The 26711-nt window shown below is 38.5% G+C and overlaps 3 protein-coding genes across 22 annotated transcripts in view; 2 read left to right on the top strand and 1 right to left on the bottom strand.

Annotated features, from left to right (window-relative positions):
• Nucleotides 1–171: 171 nt before the first annotated feature.
• LOC107264756 (acetyl-CoA carboxylase) lies at nucleotides 172–19012 on the bottom strand. Of its 8 annotated transcripts, none has more exons than XM_025081998.1 (18): nucleotides 18606–19012; nucleotides 14365–14555; nucleotides 14073–14234; nucleotides 12823–13078; nucleotides 8954–9077; nucleotides 8134–8464; nucleotides 7743–8040; nucleotides 7426–7639; nucleotides 6547–7341; nucleotides 4313–6451; nucleotides 3913–4218; nucleotides 3459–3822; nucleotides 3061–3377; nucleotides 2710–2964; nucleotides 2178–2627; nucleotides 1812–2091; nucleotides 1454–1734; nucleotides 172–1376 (listed from the first exon to the last, which is right to left on the bottom strand). In XM_025081998.1, the coding sequence occupies exons 2-18, from the start codon at nucleotides 14393–14395 to the stop codon at nucleotides 762–764; spliced, it is 7218 nt and encodes a 2405-aa protein (XP_024937766.1). In that variant the 5' UTR covers nucleotides 14396–14555; nucleotides 18606–19012; the 3' UTR covers nucleotides 172–761. The 8 variants fall into 8 exon arrangements, with proteins under 8 accessions (XP_024937766.1, XP_015588838.1, XP_015588836.1 ...); XM_015733348.2 differs by lacking the exon at nucleotides 18606–19012 and having other exon boundaries at nucleotides 354–640; nucleotides 717–1376; nucleotides 14365–14613; XM_015733352.2 differs by lacking the exons at nucleotides 14073–14234; nucleotides 14365–14555 and having other exon boundaries at nucleotides 18606–19008.
• Nucleotides 14785–26711, top strand: part of LOC107264808 (GTPase-activating protein CdGAPr) — a 22144-nt gene continuing 10217 nt past the window's right edge. Inside the window, exons 1-4 of one of the 11 annotated variants that reach the window (XM_025082003.1) lie at nucleotides 20423–20748; nucleotides 21369–21398; nucleotides 23307–23516; nucleotides 23935–24107. In XM_025082003.1, the coding sequence (XP_024937771.1) occupies nucleotides 23940–24107 (168 nt within the window). In that variant the 5' untranslated portion in view covers nucleotides 20423–20748; nucleotides 21369–21398; nucleotides 23307–23516; nucleotides 23935–23939. The other 10 variants (XM_025082004.1, XM_025082002.1, XM_025082005.1 and 7 more) reach the window with 10 other exon arrangements.
• Nucleotides 19110–20309, top strand: LOC107264758. Of its 3 annotated transcripts, none has more exons than XM_015733358.2 (3): nucleotides 19110–19322; nucleotides 19419–19761; nucleotides 19837–20309. In XM_015733358.2, the coding sequence occupies exons 2-3, from the start codon at nucleotides 19495–19497 to the stop codon at nucleotides 20212–20214; spliced, it is 645 nt and encodes a 214-aa protein (XP_015588844.1). In that variant the 5' UTR covers nucleotides 19110–19322; nucleotides 19419–19494; the 3' UTR covers nucleotides 20215–20309. The 3 variants fall into 3 exon arrangements, with proteins under 3 accessions (XP_015588844.1, XP_015588841.1, XP_015588842.1); XM_015733355.2 differs by having other exon boundaries at nucleotides 19393–19761; XM_015733356.2 differs by having other exon boundaries at nucleotides 19382–19761.

The raw sequence follows: 26711 nt of genomic DNA, 5'->3' as shown, positions 1-26711 counted from the left end.
AAACTAATTATTATAGATAATGAAATTATAATGAAGAATATATGAATGACATTACCGTGTTGTTGTATGTAGAGAAACGGCGCATGTTTCCGACTTGGAACCATAAGAAAGGATGATAATGTAGAATAAACAAGACTTATTTTTTCTAGAAAATCAATGCTTTGGAGCATATCCTGTGTACAAAATTGTATTACACCTTTAAGACGGACCATTGAAATAATCGCATACTGAGAAAGTACTAGGAGCGTTTGTACATATATCAGGACGTCAAAGTAAATTAGCATTGTGTGAAGATTACTTGGAGTTCCTTTTAAATAAATATATGAGAAAAACAAAATAATGAAAATAAAAGATTTGGTTGAATCTGAATTGTCTTTAGTAAATGTACAAGGTCGCCTAATAAATATCTTACACTTTCTTCTAAAAATAAATATATAATCTCTCTATATTCTCAGTTACACGCATGATGTTATTACATAATAGAGATGTACAAATTATCGTAATCGCTAGATGGCATTAATGATATCAAATTATTCATCAATATCATCAATGTCAACAGATGATGGGCTATCGAATCGTTCCTTTCTGATAAGAATATTCATTCTAGACAAATGTAAAATTTGTAAGGTACTACAAGTTCCTGAAAAGTTAACATTAATAATGAGATATATCACAAAGTATTTGAACAAATAATATGCACTAATAGAGATACATACACCAGGTATATCGGGATACGAAGGAAATTTGTGATATGGACAGAGTTAAGACGAAGAACTAGAATCGTTGTGATGTTCTGGACCGGAAGCTTCCAATTGAGATAAAGTCCGTAGCAGTTCGGCGCGTTCTGCAGGTTGCAATCTGTGCGCAATTTCGAGAGCAGCATCCAGCCTAACTTCCGGATAGTCTTCGAGCGATTCCTTGATTCGGGTCACTAGAGCGTCTCGTTTTACGCAATTGATATTGCGCCTCATAACACTGCCTTCATTATTTCTTTGAATTTCCAACCAAGTTGCAGCAGCTTCATCTTGATCCCAAAGGTAGGATTCGGTGGCTCCTTTGTCCTCGACAAACCAGCGTCTCAACATCGCATCGATTGCTCTCACTGCTAAGGTTGATTGCGTTGACAATATTTCACACTTGACCTCCTCCTCGAGAAGTTTACGTTTGAGTCTCCAGTAAAGGAGCCGACGTGCACTCCTCCATGGAATGATTTCCTGAATAGCTCCTTTTTCTAACATACGTTCAGGAGTATCATGAAGATCTGCAAAGTGGACAGCTACTGTGTGGTACATCGGCTCCAAGAACTTTTCTCTGTTGCGAATTTGAGCCTCTATATCTGCACGTTCTTCACTGGAGATTGTGCCTGTGAGTTTTTCCTGAAATTTGTATTAAATATTTATCCTTAAGCAATGTTAGACAACGTCATGAAAAAAGATGAATGAATAGTAGTTACCTTAAGGCTAATGATGATTGAATCTACCCTGTGCATCGTCTTGAGAATGTCTTTACTCCTAAACTTAATTTCTACGATTCCTTCAGCCTCCAGCACACCTCCTCTGCTTGTGGTATCAGCAAACATTTCCATATGCCGTGGATTGATAGTGGGATCTACCACACCCCAAGATCCTCCTCGGAGCTCTCCACTTGGTGGAATGTATATGAAAACTGGCTTCGTGTACTCTCTCAATCCATCCACGATGTATGCGCCGAATTTTAATATTTGTTCGTACATATCTTGAAGAAGAAACATTTTACAAGTTAGTATACGAATTGTGCTAATTATATGAACGGATATTCCTTGATTGTCTTACCTTTCATACCACCAGAAAATCCACGCCAGTTGGCAAATATGAATAATGGCAGCTCTTCCTTACCGAAGTTTTTAATTGCCTCAGCAGTTTTGTATGCGCTATCAGGGTACCATACCTGTCCAGCTTGAGAAACCGTTTTAGCCTCTGAATCAAGATTTGCAGGATCAGCTGGAAGATGTAATTCTACAGTTCTCGTTTCCACGGCTATTACACCGCATGGAATTCCGCCAAGTCTTGCACGTCCTGTTACTACAGTTTGTGCCCACGGTCTCATAATTTCCTGAAAGCAAATTATCATTCTAATAAATCTATCAAAAATTACGCTGAACAATGATTTCTATTGATATGAATATAGCTTCAACTTACAAGCCAAGATCCCCGATCGAAGAAACCACTTTCCCAGGTTGAAGAGTCGTTCGATGAAATTCTACCATCGAGCATCCATCTTGGATCGTACGGTGTTTTTGTAGGCAGAAAGCCAATTTCCCTGTCAATTGGATCGGGATGTGGTGCAGGAAGGATAGGAAGTGATGCGCCTTTAACTTTAGGAACATAGCTAAGCCATCTTAGTGCAGTCGCCACACCATCCGGATCTCTTGGATCCGTGGCATGAGTGACACCATTGTTATACATGATCTGTGTTCCACCCAATTGGTTATTACTGGCGTATACTTCACGACCCAAAACAGAGTTCAACGCTTTGTAACCAGTCAGAACTATATGTGAATTTTCAATTTGAATAAGTCTCTGGCCCAGACGTACCAGGTATGAACCGATACCAATTGCACGACATGACACTATCGATATCGTAACTACCTGTAAAGAAAAGTATAATGTTAAACAAGTGGAATACTCCAATTATTATGTAAGTCTTACGTTGGCAAAACCTATCACTTACCTGTTGGTATGCCCTAGATGTTTCACCAGCTATCATACCAGCGAACTTGAGATTTTCAACACCAAGTCCATCATCCTTGCCAATGATATCTGTAATTTTATAACGTGATTCGCCATTCGGTTCTTCAATCAAAGAAGCCTTTATAGAGTTGAGTGGTGCCAATCGAGCATAGTCGTCGGGTGTTAGATAAATATATCGGAAGCCTTTTTCTGGTTCGTTATCATCTTCCCATGCAATGCGGAACACAGCTTTGACCTGAAAAATGGTTCATATAAATTATGTAATTAATCATGATTTTTGTATAGGCAGTAGACGAGGAATGCAAACAAAATAAAGCAAGACAGATTGTACCTCTTCAGCCATACCAATACGAGCTCCAGAATTTGCTGAAAAGTAAACTCGTGGGATACCAAGCTGCCTTGATCGTTCAGAAGCCTTATAGAATACAAGATCTTCTCTTGGACCAAATGAACCAACGAGATGTGTCAAGTCATTGGCAATTAAAATTATATCCCTTCCGGTTGGATATTCTGGTGTGTAGATGCTGAATTTCCAAGCTACCATACCAACGTCGTTCTCACCAGGGAGACGCTTTTGCTCCACAAGATTGTCACCGTCCAATACTAACTCAACGCAATCCATCACTGGACTAGGTACCTTTATATTTTCTGTGTGAAAAAGATATTTTTTTTTTAAATAAAATAGACAGGCATGGAGTTGCAAATGTATACATTTCTTTTCACATTTACCAGACTGAGGTCGTTCTTCTATGTACTTAACCCAAGCTTTCTCAATCTGCTGCCGGAACATGTCAGGCAAGTCGTAGACATACGTACTTCCAGCGCTCTGAGCCTGGAATCTTTTAGCTTGTAGATAATCCTTTGTGAGGTATGGTGTAGAAATTGGTAAACCATGCATAGGACCAGGTCTGTAACCCAATGGACTTGAGGCAGAAGAACCATAAGATTCGAAACGAATCACACCCGTTTTTGGATCAGTGGCTTCAGTATACAGATGTAAATCGATGCTGTAACCACTGTCATTGGCAATGCAAAGTCGTACATAAGATGTAGGTTTTCCAGGGGCTGGTCTAATTGTCATTTTTATTTCAGCCTGTAGATCATTAAAGACAATGATATAAATTATTGCTCTAGGTCCTAGATAAGAGTACATTTATCACATTAATTTAGTATTTTATTTTACCTGACGAACTCGTAGTTTCCACAGTCGTGGGCCATATCTGAGAACCATGCTGGTTACGCTCTCTTCAATTCTAGCAGGGTCCATGATAACGGTGGGTGCGAAGTTTAAAAAAATATGATTGCAGTCAGTGCGCTTGGCAAGTGGATGAGAAAAGGCCACCTCGAGTTCATCCATAGCTTCGAGTAAAACACGTTCACCTTCATTGTGCAAGTAATCAAAGCTTGCCTCTTTCGTAATAAGATCCGAATGGCGAATGATCGAACGTATAAAGAATCGGTAGTCTGTAACCTGCTGTCCTTTGGCAACCTATAGCACAAACGTACGAAAATAAATTAATAATAGTGATAGTTAAAGTCATGAACTATTCCATTTATGATCGATTAATTGACTGGCTGCTTACCTTGGCTTTTCCCAAGTAAAGGTGCATCTTTTGATTGGATGTAGGTAAAGCTTCTAAATCGTATGTTCTCATTCTATTAAGTTCCAATTGGAACGCACAACCGGGTTCTAAATGACGGTATATCTTATCTTCAACGAATCCATCTCTTTGACGGAATGTGAAGAATTTTGGGAATTGTCTCTTTTTAAGGGCAGCAAATGTCACTCTTCGTATACCACGTGCAATAAGTTCATCTTTATTAGTAGCACACCAGTCACCAAATTCTCTAGCCATTGTAGCGTCATCCACATTGCCACTATCCTTCACGGCAATGCTGAGTATATGTACAGGCTCCACTGGTCTATCTCCAACTTCAACTGGTCCAGTCTCAACGCCAGTACTCAATGAAACATTGATGGATGTGCTATGCCGTGATTCGCTGCCAGCCGCTTCAACAGCCTCCAACACTTTTGCTGATACCGAATTAGGTGATGAGAGATCCTCCAATAAATCAAGAACTTCATCAGAATACTGACTAAACTGTTCAAGATCTTCGAAAGCAGCCATTGCTCCGGTTCTATGATTTATCAAGGATTGATTCTGCCTATTGGGATGATTGGTTGGCAACAAAAATTGGAAGTGCACCAAAGGAATTTCACCGGACAATTCCAAGTGTTGTAGACAGGTCAATTCATAACTGATATATGCCCTGCGTACATATACCTCAAGAGCTGCATTGCAAACAGCACGATTAGAATGATAGAAGAAGTCATGAAGTATGTCAAAGATGGACGTCTCCGACAAAATGAGTTTCTGAAGATTTTCAGGATGGAAATCGTGACCGTACATATCCACAGCAGACAAGAAAATAGATTCCATCTGATTGTGTCTCAGTTCGTAAGCTGGTTGATGAGCAGCAATCAAGACTTGTCTAGCTCTTAGGGCGACACGGCTGTGTTCTGTACGATTGAGACTAGTTAATTCAGTCAAGGTGCTGGCTAACTCATCAGTGAGACCTGGTTCATTTGCCCATAGATGATCTATAAGCATAGTAACTAAGACATTTTTCTTTGTCACATGGTTATGGCTGAAAATTGTCGCAGTTACCATCGCCATGTCATCCTTGAACTGTTCTATCAATGCTGACACACATTTATCATAATGACCCTGTTGGAATTGACTTTCTACGGTGTAATATTGTCGAAGAAGTTCATGTACGGCTGTTTTCATTCTACCACGTATACCATTACGATATCTTTGCACTAGCTGAACAATCGCCTGAGTCGTAAGGAAGAACACGTCCCTTTCCGTTCTCTTTGAAAGTGTTGCTGCATGTCCATCGATTACGGCAGCAATTTGCTGGCTCGGAAATTGCGCAAGTACAGATGTGATGTTCCTCTCATAGAGAGTCATCAGTTTCCTGATTTTCTTCTCTACGGAAATGGGTATTCTTCCGGAAATAGTTGCAATGACTTCTTGAAGTTCCAGTAAAGGTAGGCTCGGATCGCGGAGAGAATACATGAACTTCTCAATGAGTTCACGTAATCTTGGTAAATGATAAGGATCAGGCAAACAGTAGCCGGCGAGAGTATTCTCCAAGGCAGTTCTGTATTTTGCATGAAGATGATTTAACTTTTCTGGTATAGCCGGTACAACTGGTACTGGGAATTGACCTGTATATTCTTGTGCTTTCGTTACCAAAGACGGATCGTCCAATTCCAAGTGAGCAATTAGCACACCAGCATCAAGGACAGCACCAGGTCTCTTCACGTAAAATATACTACCAGCTTCACCGGCTGTAACAGTCATCACCATTTTCATAACTTCAATTTCGGCATAGGCTTGCCCAGCTTCAACATGACCGCCATCCTCGACCATGAAATTTATGAGCTTTCCAGCAGACGGAGATCTCAATAAAGAAGGATCATTATCCTTTTCAAAGATGCACGTTTGGTTTCCGATCACAATACGGTAACGGTCCACTTCTTCTCTCATGTACGTTGTAAAACTGGCACCATCTAAAGACAGCAATAAACCACCATCGGATAGACTATGAACTTCAACTTCTTTATAGGAACCATTCATCACAAGAAAATATGTATTCGGACCGGACTTGGCAACTTGTACTTTGTACTTATATCCATCATTGATTAACTCCACCTAGGAATGAAAGAGAATATTAAAAAGGGGATCAGTTAGAACTGAAATTTTCTTATTAATCTAGGCTTTTTATAAAAAATATATGCAAAACTCACATCAACCACATTGTCTAAATCATTACTAGCTTGTATCTGACCCCTTTCGAGTGCCGCTTGGAAGCCAGAAAAGGCGGCATTGATAGTTCTATCAGCAATATGTAGAGCACCGCAGGTAACAGCTAGTAAAACATCTGGTTTCTCACTTCGAACCCTTTCTGATATGAGAAGATCGAGCCAAGCGGTGTCAATATTATTTGTTTGGAAAGCTTCTGTTTCCAAGAGAGTAATTAGATACTCGACCGTGGTCCTAAAGTCACCACGGATACTCAATTCTTTGAGAGCGATAACAAGATTTTCACGAGCCTGATGACGATCCTCTCCCCATGAGAAACAATGACCAAACTGCGAGTCAGCGAACTCGTGAAGACCCCCAGAAGCTCCTACGGAGAAGTAACCCCATACGTTTTTTGATGAACGGAAATTTAGCTCCTGTACTGTTCCAGAACTTGGCTTAAACCCTTCGTCAGGATTTTCACTAGTAATACGGGCGGCGATAACATGGCCCCATGGTTGAGGTTTATGCCGCGGCTGATCGAAATCAATTGAGTTATCTCCCCATGGACTCTCGCCATAAAGAAGACGAATATCTTTGATATAATGAAGCGGTAGACCCATGGCTACTTGAAGCTGTGCCGCAGGTAGATTAACGTCAGACACCATTTCTGTACAGGGATGCTCCACTTGAAGACGAGGGTTCAACTCCAGGAAATAATAACTGCCAGAAGTATCGTAAAGATATTCGACGGTGCCAGCGCTTACGTATCCCACCATCTTAGCTAACCTAACAGCTGCCTGTAACGCAAAAATAATAAAAGCATAACATTAAGTCTGAGTAAAAGAATTACAATAACAGAATAATTTGAAATTAAAATTAACCTTCTCCATCTCCTCAAAGACTTCCGGTTTCGCAATAACAGCCGGTGCCTCCTCAATAATTTTCTGATGTCTCCTCTGAATAGAACAATCACGACCAAATAGAGAAATAGCATTTCCATAATTATCGGCAAGTAATTGCACTTCCAAGTGACGAGCGCACTTAGCAAGTTTCATGATGAAAATAGGAGAACCAGGAATTTCCGTTTGCACTTGTCTGCAAGTGCCAGAATGTATATTTAAATCGATCTGATTAAAGCGAAAAGCTCTAGTATTTATTAATCAAGAAAACCAGATCGAGTTTCCTCACAATCGATTACCTGAATAACGCAGGAAGCTCCTCGGCATTTTCAACCTTTCGAATTCCTTTACCACCACCACCCTCACTGGCTTTCACCATAATGGGAAATCCAATTTTATTCGCCGCAGCCAGACATTCCTCCACGGTGGATATGCATCCTTTCTTGAAAAGTTCCGACGATATTTTAATTTTCTTTCCGCTATAATGAGCTTTCAGTTCAGAACCAGACCATGGCAATGTAGGTACTTCAGCGGTTTGAGCGACTATACTCGATGCAATTTTATCACCAAGAGCCCACATAGCTCTTTCAGACGGTCCTGCATTGAGCATAAGCAAATAAAAATCAATGTAATAAAATAAATCATTTAATTATCCCATATCAATTTTATCGCTAAGATCAGAAAACGTACCGATAAAAATAATATTATTTTTGTGCAGCAGTTCAGGTAGCTTAGGATTTTCTGAAGCATGACCCCAACCAGCCCATACGGCATGTACCTGAGTTCGAATTGCAATGTCTATGATCAGTTCCACATTAGCATAATTATTATTATTCGTTCCTCCAGGTACAGGTACATATTGGTCAGCCATTTTTATGTACTCCGCATTAGCCTTCAGGTCCTCCGGGGTGACCATCACGACAAAACGAATGGCGCGTTCGTTTTTGAACATCTCGTAGGACCAACGACGAACTGATCTCATACATTTTACAGCAGCAATTCCGTTGTTGGCAATCAATACCTGAACAAGAAAAAAAATGAAATTACATTAGTAAAAATATTTCAATGCGGAATAAAAAAAAAATTTTAACTTTCAAGTTAAAGGTCAAAACAATCAAGTAGTTAGAGAAAAGTTCAAATACATGTACGAAGTAAGAATCCTAATACATCCAAGTTTTCCTTATTTATCCTGTAAAATAACAAGTTTTTATAATTCATTCTCTTGCAAGGTCACACTCTTAACGAAGGCTATACCAATCAGTGTCGTCCGGAGATCATTAGGTACAAAGTTCATATTTACATTTACGCCACTTCTACAATGTACAGTGACGTAAATTCAAATTCAAAATATCGGTATACCTGCGTGCAAGAAACTACTTTACTCGTTTAACCTTTAAAATTCCACACGGAAAAGCAATTCCGTATAGTACAATAAATCGAGTCTACCCGCAACAAATGACTAAGAGTGCATTAAAAATTGCTATCTTATTTTTCTGTCACGTTTACTCGCCTTATTGATGACTCTGGTACCTCCAAAACGACGCACGAATTCTTCAGGTGTCGCAATAGTGAAATCCTTCTCTTGCTGGCGGCTCTGCGTTTGAATCATCACCGTGCCCTGCGACATGCTGGGCCTATTCGTGAAAAGGAAACGAAAAACAGGGATAAGTATAACGTATAGTGAATAAAATTATTTTCGAAAATATAAATAATACATACAAACGACGCGATACAGTACAAAATCGTAAATACGATATGTATGAAGAAAAAAAAAAAAATGCGTGACGTAATATAACAAGAATTGTCACATTACGTGAATACATTTTTACGCCGATTGAAAATCAATGATAAATCATCAAAACGTATTAGCGTCCTTTAATACCATCAGCAGACAACATTTCCGGCCTTGGAGCAGTAGGGCACAGAGTTATAATTTTAATTTTTGCAAAAACTGCTAATTACAACTCATAGCCAAAGATCAGTAAAGTGTCCTCGTGAACGAGTGCGTACGAAACGACATAAATTGTTAAGAGAAAGTACTTGTTTCAAATGGATAACACGAAATAGCTTCACGGTCCGATCTTATTGCGCAGACAATACAATAATTTCTTCTCTCAGCATTCATTCGCGACTTCCATCGAGATATTACGTTTAGTCAATTTTTATAAGGATACGCTAAATACCCCAAGGAAATCTAGGTTAATGATTAAATGAAAATTGTGGAAACACTATGAACAAGACTTAGTGAACAATGAACAAGTGTATACCTTTTCATAATTCGATAACTTTTCGGTATTGTATTTATATTGTAAAGTCACTGCCGTTATAAGTGTATTAATGTAAGAAATAATCTATAATACGCATAATTTTAGGTACTGTACTACGGGCACACGAAATATACGAATAACACGGTAAAAGTGGACGAAACGGATGACACGTAAAAGTTTTATAAATTCCAACCAATTATCTTTCCCCAATCTCGTTCACTGACGCTCATTGACCATTGGTCACGGGCACAGCCTTCGGAAATATCCCAAAAGAATTGATATTTTCTCAGACGTCACAAGATTATATAAACAGTCGCCTTAAAATGCCGAATAACTGCAGAATCTACAGATAAATCAAAACGATTATCCATTCAAAGAATTAATATTCTTCAAGAATTTCGAAGAGATTAACGACAAATCGATCTATAAGTTTGTAATTTCTACGTGATTTACGTTGTTCTTGATGATTAATATGAATTATGATTAATATTGAAAAATATGATTAATATTGAAATTTGCAGAACAATTACAATCGATCCCACTAATTGTATAACGTGATAAGTATCCTATTTGTATAATAACAATATTGATATTAATTTATTATCGGCTGTTAAAATCAGATATGAATGATTGTAACGAAGTAGTTGAATGAGTATCGGGAATTTTATCACGTTGTACTCTAGTGTTTTCGATATTTCAATAAAAACACTGATAACGCATATTATTACGTCATCCCCTGCGGAATATCCAGTTGCTTCACTTTAACGACTTCCTTGGGTTCTTCTTCGGTCTTTTCGGTAACGATCCTACCGACGCCTGCTAACAGATTATCCGAACTTTTCCAGATCGGATCTTTTTCCGTGCTTTCCGCCAGGACGAATCTCTTGATGCGTTTCATTTTGCAGCTTCCAATAACTCGATCTCGAATTAACGAAGAGAACCACCTAAGCGATTTCCAAATTATCGGTAATATCGAGGTGTCCTGCGCGTTCGTGCAATCGTCATTAGAAAACGACGACGAATTCACAACTGGGCGACGATCTTCAACGTCCTCCTTACGAGTCACAGTGTTTGCATCCACTTTGCTGAAAATTTATCTCAATCCCTTAAATGGTTTCACTTCACTTGTACTTCACTGTACTTTTGACAGTCACATACGAAAAGTCTCCGTCCACGGCTTTCATACGATAAATTTTCTATACTGTACATCCGTTCAATAGATGCGTACCCGTACTCTATCTCCTCGGCACTGTAATCAGCTACGGCTATTTGCCGGTAAGAACAATTCTTGAGAACTTTTTTTCCTACTCTTTCAAGCAGTATGCTTCTTATTCATCATATAAATCAGCCGGTTTACCTTGAGAATGAACCCTTGGTCGTATTTATTTTGACATGATACTCGCGTCATCGCGATTCCGTATGATAAATAAGATTTTTTTATGCATTGGATTTGCGTAAAATAAATGACAAATTTGACTACGATCTACGGAAAACATTTTGACTGGAGGGATTTTGATATGAAGAAAATATTAAGGTCTGTTAAAAGAAAAAAAAGGTTGAGGGTCTTTTTTAATTAGAAAAATTGAAAACTATCAAATCACGTACTGATGTTATTTTTTCAAGAAAATATTTGAAGTAAACATTGAATTTTAGGCAGCGATACAATTTTTTACATAAAAAAATTAATAAAGCTAGTGCTCAGCAATGACAAACATGCATGTCGCAAGCAAAATTCTCGCCAGTTAAAGTATAACGAAAACGAGAAGGTGCTGAATCCGTAATATTTTTTTTTATTTCAGCAAAAGTGAACGAGGCATTGCAAGAATTTTATAATCATGACAGAAAATTATATTCTATCGAGTTCGAGCTTTGGAATAATTTGAAATTTGATTATCGATTATCGAAAATAGAGTTATACCCTTTTTTATCTGTGACTAATTTCCAATAACAAATCGTTATCATATCTTTTTAGGAGATTACATGTTAACCGAATGAATGAAATGAATATGCCGATACTTGAACAGTGAAAAAGTGCCGTTAGATTTCTAAAGAGTTCGGTCGAATTCAAACGTAAAAAAACATCTGCACTGTACACGAGACTGGCGGTCACTGTCGACTTCCTGATGAGGTGGCTAGCACTTTCCTTTGAGTAAGAAGTTCCCCTACCTTTATTACGTTCGTATAAGAAAGCAACAACGGTCTAGAGTTCTGTGACAGTTACCATTCATTATAATATTAAAGAAAGAGCCATTCCTGCACTCCTTATAAAATACAAGTCAAATAATTTTGCACTTACTTGAATTTGAATAATAAACGTTAGCCTACTTGTTTTCAAGGCAAGAATAAATAATCCCTGGTAAAGCATTATTGCAGCTGATTAATATATCTGTACTAGAGGGTCATTGGATTCAGGAAAAAATGTAGGAACAAAAACAGGTTCCTGAATCAACAATTAATTAAAATGACCGTTGACACAGCTTTCATAGAGATAATAATGGCAGTACCACGTAGAACCGTGGCTTCTGTTTCCCAGTCGTAAATTTCACTCGAGGAATACATAAAATATAAACTTTTCTTGGGTATAATGGTTCTTATACAAAGTTAAATTGTCCATGGCTATCAAGTGCTCGAGCACTTTGCAATACAAGCCATAAAACATGGCGTTGCCTACATCAGCTGATACCAACCGAGGTGAGAGATCCAATGAACGTAAAGTAACGTTGCCCCACTTATTCCATGCGACCACGTGTATCCTTCTTTACCAAGAGCGTCGCACGTGCTCCAATAGAACGTAAATAAGAACTTCAATACGTAGTACGCGCTGAATGGCGCTGATGAGACATAATTGATGCATTACCGACAGGTTAAACGTGAAGTTTGCCCTAATCGTACGTACTATTTTTATAATGTCTAAACACTTACAGCGACTTTTAAGGGACAATCAAAAGACATTCTATGGCTACGTTAGAAACATTATTCGTCCCATAAGAATAAAATTACGGTTATACGTATATGAGTGAAAAATTTCTTTCAAATCTAATGACACTGTACGTCATACAGTTGAGAATGAATGGCACCAACGCAATGTTAAAATATAGAAAATCTTGTTCACCTGAGACGCTTGCGGCGCTCAGCGAGTCCAGGTATGATAGGCTGTTGTAGACTTCCATCATTTCCATCACTGGGAAAGCTATCCTCTGTTTCAAGTTCCTCACTGGGATCCGGATCGCCTACGACGAAACTCACCGGAGTCCCGGATTCCAGATCACCCTCGGACATCTCGGCCTCGAGTTTCTTCTCTTTTTCACGAACTTCGCGTGCCGGACTTAGTTGATCTGATTGCTGTCTGTCCTCGCGGTAGGTGTTACCTTCAAAAGAACGCGCGAACAAGAAATGTCAATGATGAACTAGAGATCTCGATATCTCTAGCGACATTCCGTGACCCTTATCCCGATATCGTTAGACACACATTCACATCCCGAAGTCCCTTATCATTCACGTGTCTTCCAAGCAATGGCCTAGTTCCGACGAAACCCCATTAATTGTAGGCTTTTTTTTCTCTATTTCCGATCAAGGTCACTTCGTGCCATCGTAGACTGTGCTTCTACTTCTGGAATTCCTCTTATCTTTTCATCGAAAAGCAATTCTTGAGATCGACTCAGCGATCAAATGTATTCAGCACGTAAGCATCAAATCCTTAAAAAATTTTACCAAAATACTCCGGATGCGTATACTACATTAGTATTGCTTCTCGAGTGCTTTGAAGAAGAAAAAAAAATATATCCAGTGAGAATAAAATAATATATTACAAAAGAAAAATACATTCAGAGCAAAGAGGTAGCATTGCTGAGAGAAACAAGAAATACCAAAAGTATTTTAAAAATGACATCGCCCGAAATATCCGACAAAGAAAATAATTTAAATTAAAAAAAAAAGAAGTGACCCTTATCCTAATAATATAATTAAATTATTCAACGTCGTCGCGGCGTAAGAATAATTCCATAATTGAATGACATACTTAAAAGTAAAAAAAAAAAAAGAGAAGAAAAACGTGTCAAATCCTTCCCCAAAAAAGAAAACCACAATAAGCAAATATTAAAAGAGCCATGCAGTTAAGATAAAAAAAACAAGCATCAACCCTTATCCATATATCTCTAACGGATGATCAAAGAGAAAAATAAAATGTAAACTGTCGTCCATCACCATCAGTACATAATAAATAGATAAAACGGATGAAAATGATTATCATACCCAATAAATAAACCCCTAATAACTTCCCTTGACGTATAACCCCTCGATAGTAGCAGGAAGCAACCCCCTGCCTAGACTCCCGACAGAATTCATATTGAAGCGCCTACTCACCCCAAGGATAAGGAGCTCGAGCAATAAGATCGCGCACCCCTACAAAAATCACAAACAATAACCTCCCTCCAGGGGACAAAGCTTCGAGAAGGAATGTCCTGGTCCAAGCGCACAAGAGAATTCCAGCAGCAGGGATGATCAGGGCACAGAAAATGCAGTAGCCTTGAAACAATTATCAAGAAGTAGCTTCAATGACAGAGTGTCTTTCCCATACAGAATGGTTCACGTTAATGATATGAACTCTGAATGACACGGATGATCGTGCGAGAGACTCATGCAGGGGATGCTGTACCGAAGACTGCATCCAGAAGACCCCGTAGCATACCCAGTGGTAGGATTCTTGAAACTGCGAAGTTTTAGTTCCTTCGGTACACCTTGTCTTCCTCCAATATTTACGTCGCTCCTCTACTTCCGGGTTCTTCACTACCAAGATCCTTCCTTCCGGTAGCTCCTGGCACCGACGCTGTCCTCTCTTTTGCTTTCCTATGCAGTATCGAAATATCTATTCTTATACATGTTCCTTGCACTTGCTGGCGTGTCTGCGGTCCGACGACGAAAGACTGACGAAGGCGAAGAGACGATTACAGCGTATGTCTTGAATCAGTAAGTGACACCGTCCGGATGACCGGACGATGGTTCAGGGGTCGTGTCGTCTTTCTATGTGTGAATCGACTTTCGTTTATCAGGGTTACGTACAGCACACGACGTATTAAGTGACCATTCCATTCGGGTGGCGTTGCTCGACATTAACTTCTTACTGTTCAATCTCTTAGGGATATCAGTGGTACGTATAACATCAATTTATCATTACGGAATAGACACTTTTATTTCATATTTTAACACTCTCGGACCGCCCACTGGAATTTACTGGGTGAAGTAAACGAAACGAAACGCTTCACTCTGCGACGCGTAGCTTTAGTACGTACATAGGATATAGGACACGATAAATAGAGGTAGACGTGAAATTGACGAATAAAAGAAACATCTATTCATTATATGTATTGTACATTCGATGCATTACGTTAATTACGAATAATTCATAATCTATATTTATTTATACTCATACTTTCCGAGCACGCCTCTGATAATCATTCAAGAGACGTATGATTAATTATTCGTGACTTGTACGTAGATTTTATTGAATCTGCAAAATATTCTCTTTCGAAGCTTATCGGACAATCGCGCATGGTCTTTTACCTGCGAGAGATTCGGACTTTCTTTTTTTCAGATTCGTACAGAGAATAGAATATTTTGATGAGATGCAATTAATATTCAAATATTAAATATCTCTTATCACCGCTTATTAGATTCTGTACTAATCGACGTTATCGCAAGACTTTCACTATAAATATTTTTTCTGCAAGTAGGTGTATATATATTATATCGATAATCATGACCCATTCATAGAACGTTAATGAAAATGTTTTATCAAAAAAAGCATACGTACGATTATAAAGACTTCAAAGAAACGACTTACTGATACCTAATTATTTAATCGATGCAAAGGTCATTCGCTGGATTAAACTAGTGACGTACCATGGAAATTAATACAATGATACCCAATCGACTGCAACGATTGGAACGTAAGGATACTGGTATACCTGGACTTAATATTTTACAAACAACGCGTTACAAGCCACATCGGTTACGCATATACTATAGGTAAATTGCCAACGTCGGAATATATTAAATATACAGACGCTTTGATTTTACTTTCCATCTAATTAGCGTCTTCGACAAGGGGTCTATAGTAAAGCCAATAAAATTGACCGAAAACACACATTTTCAAGCACGTTAAACTTCCTAAGCAAATAATTGAATGTATTATGTCACCGTTAGAGGCACGTGCGTAAAATTCTTCGTATCAACGTACGTAAGCGGAACTCATTAAATCGCATGATATCAATATAAATCTAATTCGCATGCCTCTTATCCGAAGTTAAATTTCTTATCGCCATTAAAAGATTAAAATATTAGACAATGGGTATGTACCAGGTTACAAGGTTATGATTCAAGTAAAAATCGACTGCAATGTATAATATTTATTAAAGTAAATCACAATGGCACTTTAATTACTACATAGAACAAGGATTACTCCTTTTCGAAAAATTTTGCGAAATTTACGACTGGAGCTCGATCGTGAGTAAAGAGATCTTTACCGTATTGCCAAGTTTCCTCGAAACGAGTGCCAGAAGCAGATTTCAGACGGGTGGGACCCACTCGAATTCGGGTGATTTAACTTTAACTGCTAGTCGGGGCTGCACTCTCCGTAAGGATTAGGTTAAAAAATAAAAAAAAAAAAAATAAAAAGGTACTGCTGGATCTCTGCCAATAATATCCAGGACACGAAACATTCCTCTTGTAAACTGGTCAACCGAGAGAAATGCTTTCGCGTTTACTTGCCTTTTCCACGTGTTATATATATTTATCATTGATCGTTCAATCCTACATATACTCTTTGCTGACGTTTATCTGACCTCTGGCCAAGATACACCCATCGTGACCTGTACGACGCGTGGCTGCTGGATGTGACGATCGTGCTTCGTGAATTTTGATCTTCGCGAATGGCGGTCAAGCTAACTCGCCTCTCACAACGATTGGGAAGCACGTAATCTTCACACCGAAGATACGAGTTATCTTGTAGCGATCCATCGAAATGTATAACTTGCGTGATAGAGTGAAAGCATTTGATAATTGGATTTAAGCGTCAACTTTGATTATACGATGTGTAAACAATGGAGAATTTTACTCCTTACGGTCAATAACTATCATCTTTCGGTTATCATTGTACGTTGTAAAATCTAAATCGGATTGAAATCGGATTTTTTTTTTTCGATCGTTTTTCGACAATACGACGATCAAGCTGCCCGAAATTCATGCCAGCATTAATTTTCTTCACGGTGTTATTATAGTCACGGTTTCACAGACTTGAGTGGGCATTTGATATTAACGTTAAGATTGTTCACGTGGTTATTTACGTTGTTGGGATTAACTTTTATCGAATCGGATTATGTAATCATTGCTAGTGCAAAAGTACTATTACACTCATAATGCTGATAATTATAGTGTGTAACGCAAAATCAAACGTGCATCGGGTCATTGACTGTGTTGATATTAAATTGTGTTTATTAAAAATTCATATGAACCGCATTCATCGTATAACTAATTTTTAAAAAATTGTTTTTTTTCGATATCTCGTAAGATTTGTAAATTTTCATAACTAGCTACGTTGTATAAATTCGTAGTATCATTACAACTTTGCGTGCAACACTGACGTCGCAAATTGCGCATCAGGGACATGTTTTTGCAGTTACGACTGCCTGCTTAACTGATTAGTGTTTAGTCGATAAATGTATGGTGTTATCTGTTGGCAATAAGTTATTATTATGTCTAGTGTTCGAATTAAATTTCACGAATTTCGAAAAGCAAGATTAGTTATAAAGCACGACAATGTCGGGTGCTACGCACAAGCGGAACTACGTTTGATTTGAATTTCGCGCAAAGATACGATAAAGGATAGTTTAAAAGATTTAAAATAAATTCGTGTAAACTATAAAATAAAAGAAGTACAACGAGTTTTAACTATTTACGAAGGTTTAAACAGAGTTCTATATTGCTTGGATAATTTCTGTGGAAAAATGAATGCTTGTGTACATACATATTTAAGTATGTTATTTTCCATGCTCGTAGTGTACATGGTAGTAGTGTGTACATTTATCCATGCGAACAAAACATAAAAAAGTAAAATAAATCTTTTCATAATAATAACTTAGATTCAATTGCCAGTACATTGCATAAATATATATGAGTCTCAAGGATGCAACCATTATTAATTCAAACGAACTTTTATATACCAATTATATTTTTCTTACCGTTATTACTAATCCCCCATTATTACATTTCAAACTATGATTCTGTATAGACATGCTGCTAAATGCGATGAACATACAATTTCCACCAATGAGTCTTTTTAATATATAACATTGTTATTATAATGCCCAAGGAAGTTACTAAAAAAAAAGATAAAATTTGTAATCTATCACCAAACTATTCTATATGAAACAATAAATGTTATTTGTATAAATGAAAGATGGACACAAACCAATTATCGAAAACTGTTAAAACATTTGAATATCCCGGTTAAATGAATCCTGCTGTATTGTATCTAAAAATTTTAAAGAAAACAGTACATCAGCTTTACTCGGAGCATAACAAATAATTTTCATTTTGATAAACAATAATTTACGCGTGTTCAAAACGTAGCAATGTTTATAGATTTTCATACGCAGCAATCAAACGATTGACAGACGTCTATGATTGGTTGTACAAAGGGTCAGGCGACTCGTGAGAGTCTCTGATTGGTTCAACAAGAGCGTACGGTGTTTCCAAGGAGCACGCGTCATCAACTACTGTAAGCTAAACGCGATTTCCCTGCGGTCATCACATAAAAGAAATGAGAAAGACATGCTCGACTATACAAACATGACGCGCGAATATTAAAGCTTAGATCTGTTCATAAATAGAGACACTCACCGATGACGAATCTTACGCGGTGGAGCCGCTTGGCCCTCCTGGAGGTTAGGATCAGCTTTTCGTGCGTCTTCTGTCATTCGATTTTCTCGTGGGGACAATTCAACAAAATAAAGTCCACACGGTGAACAAGATGCACTTAAAAGGAAGAACTTTGAATACTGTTACTGTTTACGATACTTGGGACTATTGTCACCGGCGATACATGAATATTTTTCACTCCTATTCACTCGACCCACCCGTAATAGAATGCACGAAATTTATCAACACTTACTCGATGTACGCCTCGTATTCGCGTACTACTTTATTGCAAAGGCACGACAGGTGTTATCCGTTGAGAGGGATAAGCTGTTATCTATTTCCGAATTCCTCGGACAGAGGTCAGCACTTTACGGATGCCTCTAACCTTACCTACGTCAGTCATTTTTATGTGGCGTAGAGAAATATTTACATGTATCCTGTTACAACAATATGACCTTGTTTATTGATTTTTATTCTTACCTCAATAATCTCGATGCATCACAGTTTCATAACGTTGTCTTTAATGATATTTTTTAAATCAATGATTACATTTATCGGTCATCACTGTGAACATTAATGTGTTTACGAAACGCGTCCATATTTATTTATCGTACAAGGATTTAAGTTTTGAAGTTTGTAGAAAGGATGAACGAAGAATTGGTATTGTCGGTTGAATTATTAAAGAATACAGTGTCAAAGGTACCTTGCTTTGGTATTTATTTTTATTTGTTAAAGATATAAAATGATGTGATGAATAGACTGTTTTTAGGTTTTAGTATACTTTATTACCGCTAGTACCCTGCAGGAAAATGTAGAGAGAGCTACAAATTATGAACTTAAAATTGAATTACTCAAAAACGAATGTTTCTACATGGTACAAGTAACTAATTGCGGATCAATTATATGGAATGTTGTACTCCTCCTAGACACTGTATTTAATCCGTTAGTGTTCGCTGGATTAGTACCTAGTGATATTGCAGTTGCTTCTTTCTTAATAAGATGTGCTAAAGAAAAAAATGGAGATGCATACAATTTACAATTCTGTCAAAATTGTTGGGTGTTTGAAAGGCAAACCCATCTCGAAGAATTATTTAAGAATTATTATTTCCTAGACGACTATTTGTCGATTGTAATAAAGGTAATAATAGTTAAAATAAAAGAATGATGTATACATGTTAGAAAAATATGAAACAATAATACTCTTGTTTTCCAGTACAAGTTATTCACGGAGAATCTGAAAGAATTTAAAAGTTCGTTAATAAAAGAATTAATTCACTTACAACAAAATAATACGAGCATCAAACTGATGTTCTATTGCGGCAATGAGATATTTTATACGAATCACACGGAATTACATGATGACTTCCGCAATTGTCGTTTATTAAGCTCAGCTTTAGCAACAGTAGTGAAACAGAGTTTAAATGATGAATTTCGAGAAACGTGTTTAAATCTGTTAAAAGTCGATAACTCGTACGATGCAGAAACCGTCATTATGTCAAAGTTATTGACAACGATTAATGAAAATTATGTACGTCCCGAAAGAAAAGCATCGACAAAAAACAATGAACCTGATAACGACCAAGAAGAGTGAACAAAATTCATAGAAGGAAAATCACATAAAGTATAATCTGTAAGCAAACGAGCAATGTAACATTGAGATGACTTAAATAAAAATTTTCTTGATAACCCATCGAGCAACTTGTCTCACTCTAGACTGCTAGAGACACCTATAACCATTTTAAATACTCCCGCTACTCAGACTCGCAATGGTTGGCGGGATTTTTTCCTGCGCCATACTTGATGCGCAAGGGAGATCCTCATGCACTTTTTCCCAGTCGCGCGACCGAAACAGGTCAGGTTGGGCAGGTTGACTGACAGCGTATCGAAAACAGCGTCTTTCGTCGTGAATGAAGGTTAATTCGACGGAAATCAAGGTGCGTCTTGCTCCGGGAACAGCAGTCATGCATTCGAGACGAGTACGGTGTAGTACAGAGGCTCGCGTCAAATTACGGGACATTCGGTAGACCGCAAGAAGGAAAAATATGTGCCCGGCAAATGTGTACTTCTCGCTTTGAAGTTGTGTGCTCAGTGTCTCTCAACTCGGGAGTGGTAATCCTACATACAAGTACGTATCTCATATGCATCGATATATACACATGGGACCAGTTCTGTTTATTAGCATGCAAGTACAGTTTCAGTTTGCGTTACGTGGCCTTATTTGCTCTCGTGAATATTATGAGGCTCGAATGAAGACGCTCGATTACAGCGGTCTGAGAGCTTTTTCGTTAGTAGCTACTATTAAACTGCGTGAACAAAGTCCCCTAAGCGTTGTGCTGCAAGTGTACGAGAGTAGATGATAAATGCTAAATGGCGGAGTATGTAAAGGGTTTCCTCCGTTGATATCGTCGTGAGTGCGTATAGTCCCAATCGGAACACATGACATAACCGCTACATAGTTATAATAACGCTCTGGAAGTAAAGCCGCTAGTCGATCGGTGCGTTGCAGCTGTTTGCGAAACCATAATCATCGTGAAAAATTCTCCCTCCTTGGGATGAAAAAAGTTTGTTTCCTCTAACAGCTGTCGGTCCCATGTAAATACCGTTCGTCCTCACGATTCTAACCTGTAGCTTAGTTTACGGAATGGAAGTCATGTCAGTGCTTAGTAAAAACCGTGAGTTTTATGAATTCTTCACTTGACGCAAAATATAACAGTGACTAATACTTTATAAAACAAAATTAAGCAGCCCTTTGGAATTTACCAATTGCATTCACAGGTAATTGTATGTATTTATACATTACATTGAAATTCTCTAAAACTATTTATTACTTGGAATTTCTAAATTTTTCGCGTTATAAAACACAATGGTCTGTGATCTATGAATACTTATTATGTTATTCTCAATTTGCGTAATGTTAAGTAATATTATTCATATTCTCTAGTACTATAATTTACATTCATTGGTAACCTATCGTAGCCGTTGGTCAGCGAAGGCCAGAATACTAAAAATGTCAATAATTATTAATCAGTATTTAAATTAATACGAAATGTGACAAACATCCGATTTTCAATCACTTACAATCGCTGTATTTTATCAATCGGGTCTCCGACCTTGGCTTAATAGTATCTATGCCGGAAATACACTTCCCCTCTACTTCTGAACCCTTCTTTTTTTCAACTACACTGTATTGCCACGCATCAATAGTTTTCCGAATATATATTTATAAACGTGCCACCCAGCGACAAAACTTTCTCTGACCATATCCTCCGAAATAAGCGACCCATTTCCCTCATTCGTAACAATCTTGCTGCCATTGTTCCTCGTCGACCATATATTTCTTCCTCTCTCAGTATCGACTCTGCTATTACGATAAAAGAATGAAAAACTTTTTCATCAATTTCAATAATAAAAAAAAATCGATATTTCCTAGTCTTAGAAGCACGTAAGGCCTTTAAAACTTTATTAAAAGAAAAACCTCAGGAAATTTGTCACTATTTTTCTTTATCCTAACTATCCTCCATTTTATCTCTAAAAAAAATGTACCCAACTTCTTTCTCTGCAATCATTAACGCCGTTACTTCGATTCCATTAAGAATGTCATCTAGAATTAATAAAATGCATTCATCAAACGCATAAGTTTCTCAAAATATTCCCAACCTCATCAATTTCCATATTGTATGCTTTTAACAGTAAACCTCAATACCAATTCTAACTAACAATCCTATTGTTTTCCATCCGCACGTGAAATGACACGCAATACTAAAAATACCCTCGCGTAAAAATACGTCTTTTCATCGGCACAATATATCTATACAAAACCCGCGTATTTAAAAAGAACACATCTTTACGGTAAGAAAAATTGGACTATCATCTCTGCTGGAAATATAACTTTTCATAATTTCTCGTAACCAGCTAGGAAACCTATCGTCATTTATACGAATATACTACGTACTACGTCATAAGAGGAAGGTACGGATGTAGTTACAGTTTTTTGCCGAATCTTTGTTACATTTTTATTTTTCTCTGTCTCCTCAGTCGCGGATGGCGTAGTCAAGTAAAAAATGATCGCGACGACATACGAGCTCGACTTTCGGTTGGATATTATCAAGAGACGGATGTTCCATTAATCTATAATATATAAACGAGCCACATAACCTATATTTTCGACATCATAGAGGAACGCCTCGATTTCGTGGCTTCTACGTGTAAACTAACTCGCAGTCTGTCTAAATACCGATCGCCTGACATAAACCGTAAGATCCACGCGAATCGATCGAACTAAAGTACCGTTTACGCGCGAACAACGTGAATTAAATTCTTCAGTCCGAATACCCGGCCGAGCGAGCAAGGTCGATTGTATGAGAGAACGAATTGGGGCTCCCCTGCGCGTCAATTCAGTTGAGACACGAACCTTTGACTTGCCGAGTACAGTTTGATAAATGACCGTAAGATTCGTATATTCGAGTAAACAGGAACACTGGGCCGTTGTAAAATGACTTTTGGAAAGACCTGTAGCCTATCGATCCACACGCAATTCAATCATGACTTCCCACTCTGGGATATTGCGTCTAGTTCGCGTTTCTACATCACTCTAAATAATCCGTCTTGGACGAACCGATTATTCGTGAGTTTTAGTATCCTAAAATATTAAATTTTGTATTAACCCACTGCTTATCACAACAGGCAGTGCAGCGACACGTTCTGAAGAATGACGATTCAACCCTGAAAGTGTACACGCAACCCGTCATCCTGGCGCGTGGAAAGCCGGGCCAAAGGCCTGGATCATCCTCATCATCGTCCTCCTCCACGGAGAGGCTGCAAAGGATGCCAGGACCAACGCCCGAAAGACCCCGTGCGCATCGACTTACGGATATCGAGCCTCAAACTGCCAAGGTGAGGTGGTACAGAGCTGCTTATCGTTGAAAGACGGAAGTAAAATTGTACATCGGTTATTCAGCACTTGAAGTCGCGAGAATTTATCAAGCCAGACGCAGCCGACTGATGTTCCGTTATACTCGTACTCGTCGCACGGTAGACTTCCGTGAGGAGTTTAACGGTCAATTAAGAAACCGGCGTCGAGCGATCATAACGAATTTGTCGTTGGGCTGTGACTTTTCTGTCGTTGATATACGAACAAGGTTATACCATATATATATATGTATATTGTATGAATGACGATCCTGCGTGTCGCAACGCAGCATGAATTTGATGCTGTATTAATTTTAGATCGTCGTTAGTCCCAAGGATCTTTTTTTTCCTGCCACGCCATGTTGCACTGCATTAATATTACTCTGCACGCATCCACCTTCAGAAATAATGGACCTCCGCATCACGTCCCTGAGACTCTCTATCCTGCACGCAGTCGCCTTTGCTTCTTCTCATCGTTCGTCTTCCCCCAATCACCTTGGACGATTCGCATCCTTCCTGGCGTCCTATTACATCCTGGGCCGAAGCTTGGCTGTAACTGCCAAGGGGATTGGGAAGGTGCATCATTCATTTTTCAAACTGCATCCCAATGGGGATACGAAACTATCGTAAAGTATGTTTTGGGAATGCGGAAGCCGGTTCTATTTCGTCCGTCTATCTTGCTCGTGAGAGCAAATCGATAGACTCGGTACGACGTCCTCGTGTTCCAAGATACTTCGGCTCTCCCGGATACTTTTCCCGAGCGTATACTTAGTCCCGATCGGCTTGTCGTGGAGATACGAGGAAAAAAATTGTACTATAGTATTCCGTTGTTGCAGCGACTCTAGAGACTCTTGTGACTATTGTAACGGAGTTAATTAACGGAGGTCCATGGTGGTGATTTTTTTTATTTTTATTTTGGATAATCATTCCATGGACCCTATTAGACTGCGTGACACTTGATAAACATACGTCGTGCTCGTGGCGAGTCTTTTTTTTATGTATAAGAACGGTGCCGCTCGTACGAAAGCACATATGTATTTTTAAACAGCCGCCTCAGGAATTCACGGGAGTATCTTCGAAGATACCTAACTTATATACCGAATCTCAATGTGTCGAGGATCGTTAAAGTTGTATCCTCGTTTAGTCTCTTTATATAAAGAGCTTTGAGCTTCTTAAATTATTCATTCCGAGAACGCTTTAGTCTGCGTAAATAAAAATTGTAAATAATTTTTAAGATTAAATGCTAAGGTGCTTTTCATCGTTTCGTATGTATCGCTGCTTGTAGATTGTATCTCTGTATCTTAATGCGTTCGTAAAGTCCTAATTTAGTCTCGTGTAAAAGATAAGAGACGGCTAGTCGCAGGACGTGTCGCGTGAGCGTAGAAAGTTTGAAAAATAATGTGAAAACTCGAGGACCGTAATAACCGTATGGAGAAGCGAGCGAACACATGGAACAGTCCGCGAGCCGCGTTGAGCTTGCAAGACAACGCCGCTGCGCGTTGGCACATCGCAGCCGCGAAGATCCGAGTACCACAGCATCCCGAACCTCGGGCTGTGACCCAGTTTTGAAAAGATTCGGCCGCGATGTATCCGAGATGCTGCGCCGCTTTGTTCTATACCCGGAATCCTCTTTACCAAGGAAGAGGAACGTCGAATAAGTTTACGTACATCTGTCCTGAGCAAGATCATCGTCTCGCGAGCGGAAATGCGACGTGTTCTTAGCGGGTGCGGCAGCTGTTCGGCCGATCCAGAGGTAGTGACAGGAGGAATTATATATATATATACCTAGTGAACCGTCCACGAGGATCGATGAAAATTCATATGAGATATATGCCGAATTTGCTTATTCGTACGAGAAAAGCCATATTTAAGTAGGCCTTTGAAAATTTTGCTTTTCGCTCTCTCGGTGACTAATAACAATTTTACTTTGTTTTTAATTCTGAGCGCTTTACGGATTTGTGTCGCGGATTAAATTCTTCGTCGAACAGCGAGATTAATCGAGAGACTCACGTTTTGCTATGTTAAACTGTGCTTCTCTTTATACTATACGTGCTCTCATTCGGATACGATTGGAGCTATGGCGTTATGAAGTAAGTGTTAGGGAAGATGAAAATAAGAAGAAATATTTAAAGAGCCGGAAGAGGTCAGAGACGGAAAGTGTTCCGGCAGGTTATTTCTCGCTTTTCGTATCGCTTGAGATTCCTTAAACGCAACGATGTGAATTGGTTCTTGCGCTTCGAATACGTCGAGTCACATGAGTATCTCTGTTAAACGTCTCTGTCAACAGTGTACAGTGCGTATTGATAGAAAATAAATATGTGCCAGGACTTTGGCACTGAATTATTTCTATCGCGTGTACCGTAATGCGTTGCAAGGCTTTACTTTCTGTGTCTTGCACTGTGTATATTATTTTAGAACACTCGTCTTCTTCTATAATGTAAAACGTAAACAGATTTTCTCATTTATATGAACGCGCGCATTAAAACGTTCTACGAGGATGAGAGGACCAGTTTGCTCTACAGTCAAATAAGATAAATTGATAATACTCTCAGAATTGAATCCCTACTGTGTAACATCTTGTAGCTGGTTAAGAAGGAAGTAACTACTCGTGTTGGCTTAACAGATTGGTCTGGATTATTTTTCTTTCACTTTATACGAGGATTGGAGATGCATTGAACTTTTGAGCGTTCTGAAAACTGACCACTGAGTTTCTGCGTATACAATTTTCATGACGTTCTTCTCACTCCTTTCTAACTAACGAGCAATATAGTCACAGCCTGCCAGTCACGTGATAAATAATCCGACCTGGTTTTCAAAGTTGAAGGAAACTCGGTATAAACTTTTACATTAAGCTCCAGCGAATTTTTTACTCCGATGAAGTTTAACAAGTAATGTTACGTCATGCGCATACAACGTATACCGTTTAAAATCTCGATTAGTATACAAGGATTAACAAAGTTTGCTTCTATAATTTCAAGTCACGAAAGCGGAAACTCGCTGTGCACTTTTTTTCATAGCAATCGTTTTCACTGTTGCACGTCGTGTAGCCAGCGTCGGAGATCTCGTTCACTTTTGCACTTCCTTATCCGTAACGTGCGTAGAATTAATTAGTCAGACTTAATTTTCATTTGCGAACACGCACTACCTCACTCTGTTTTTTTTTTTTTTTTTTTTTTTTTT

Source organism: Cephus cinctus, unplaced genomic scaffold (genome assembly GCF_000341935.2).
Source record: "Cephus cinctus unplaced genomic scaffold, Ccin1 Ccin1_scaffold0191, whole genome shotgun sequence".
Lineage (NCBI taxonomy): Eukaryota > Metazoa > Arthropoda > Insecta > Hymenoptera > Cephidae > Cephus > Cephus cinctus.
Note: the sequence above shows the minus strand (reverse complement) of the source record. Positions and strands in the feature narration are given on the sequence as shown.

What these genes read in the sequence shown, in the direction of transcription:
- LOC107264756 (XM_025081998.1), bottom strand. Translation starts at nt 14,395, where the DNA reads ATGCTACGGGGTCTTCTGGATGCAGTCTTCG. An exon ending in TCTTTGAGGAGATGGAGAAG is followed by an intron (nt 7,342 to 7,425) that starts GTTAATTTTAAT and finishes TTTGCGTTACAG; the next exon opens with GCAGCTGTTAGGTTAGCTAA. An exon ending in TTTACTTGGGAAAAGCCAAG is followed by an intron (nt 4,219 to 4,312) that starts GTAAGCAGCCAG and finishes TTTGTGCTATAG; the next exon opens with GTTGCCAAAGGACAGCAGGT.
- LOC107264758 (XM_015733355.2), top strand. Translation starts at nt 19,269, where the DNA reads ATGAACGAAGAATTGGTATTGTCGGTTGAATTATTAAAGAATACAGTG. An exon ending in TAAAGAATACAGTGTCAAAG is followed by an intron (nt 19,323 to 19,392) that starts GTACCTTGCTTT and finishes GACTGTTTTTAG; the next exon opens with GTTTTAGTATACTTTATTAC. An exon ending in ATTTGTCGATTGTAATAAAG is followed by an intron (nt 19,762 to 19,836) that starts GTAATAATAGTT and finishes CTTGTTTTCCAG; the next exon opens with TACAAGTTATTCACGGAGAA.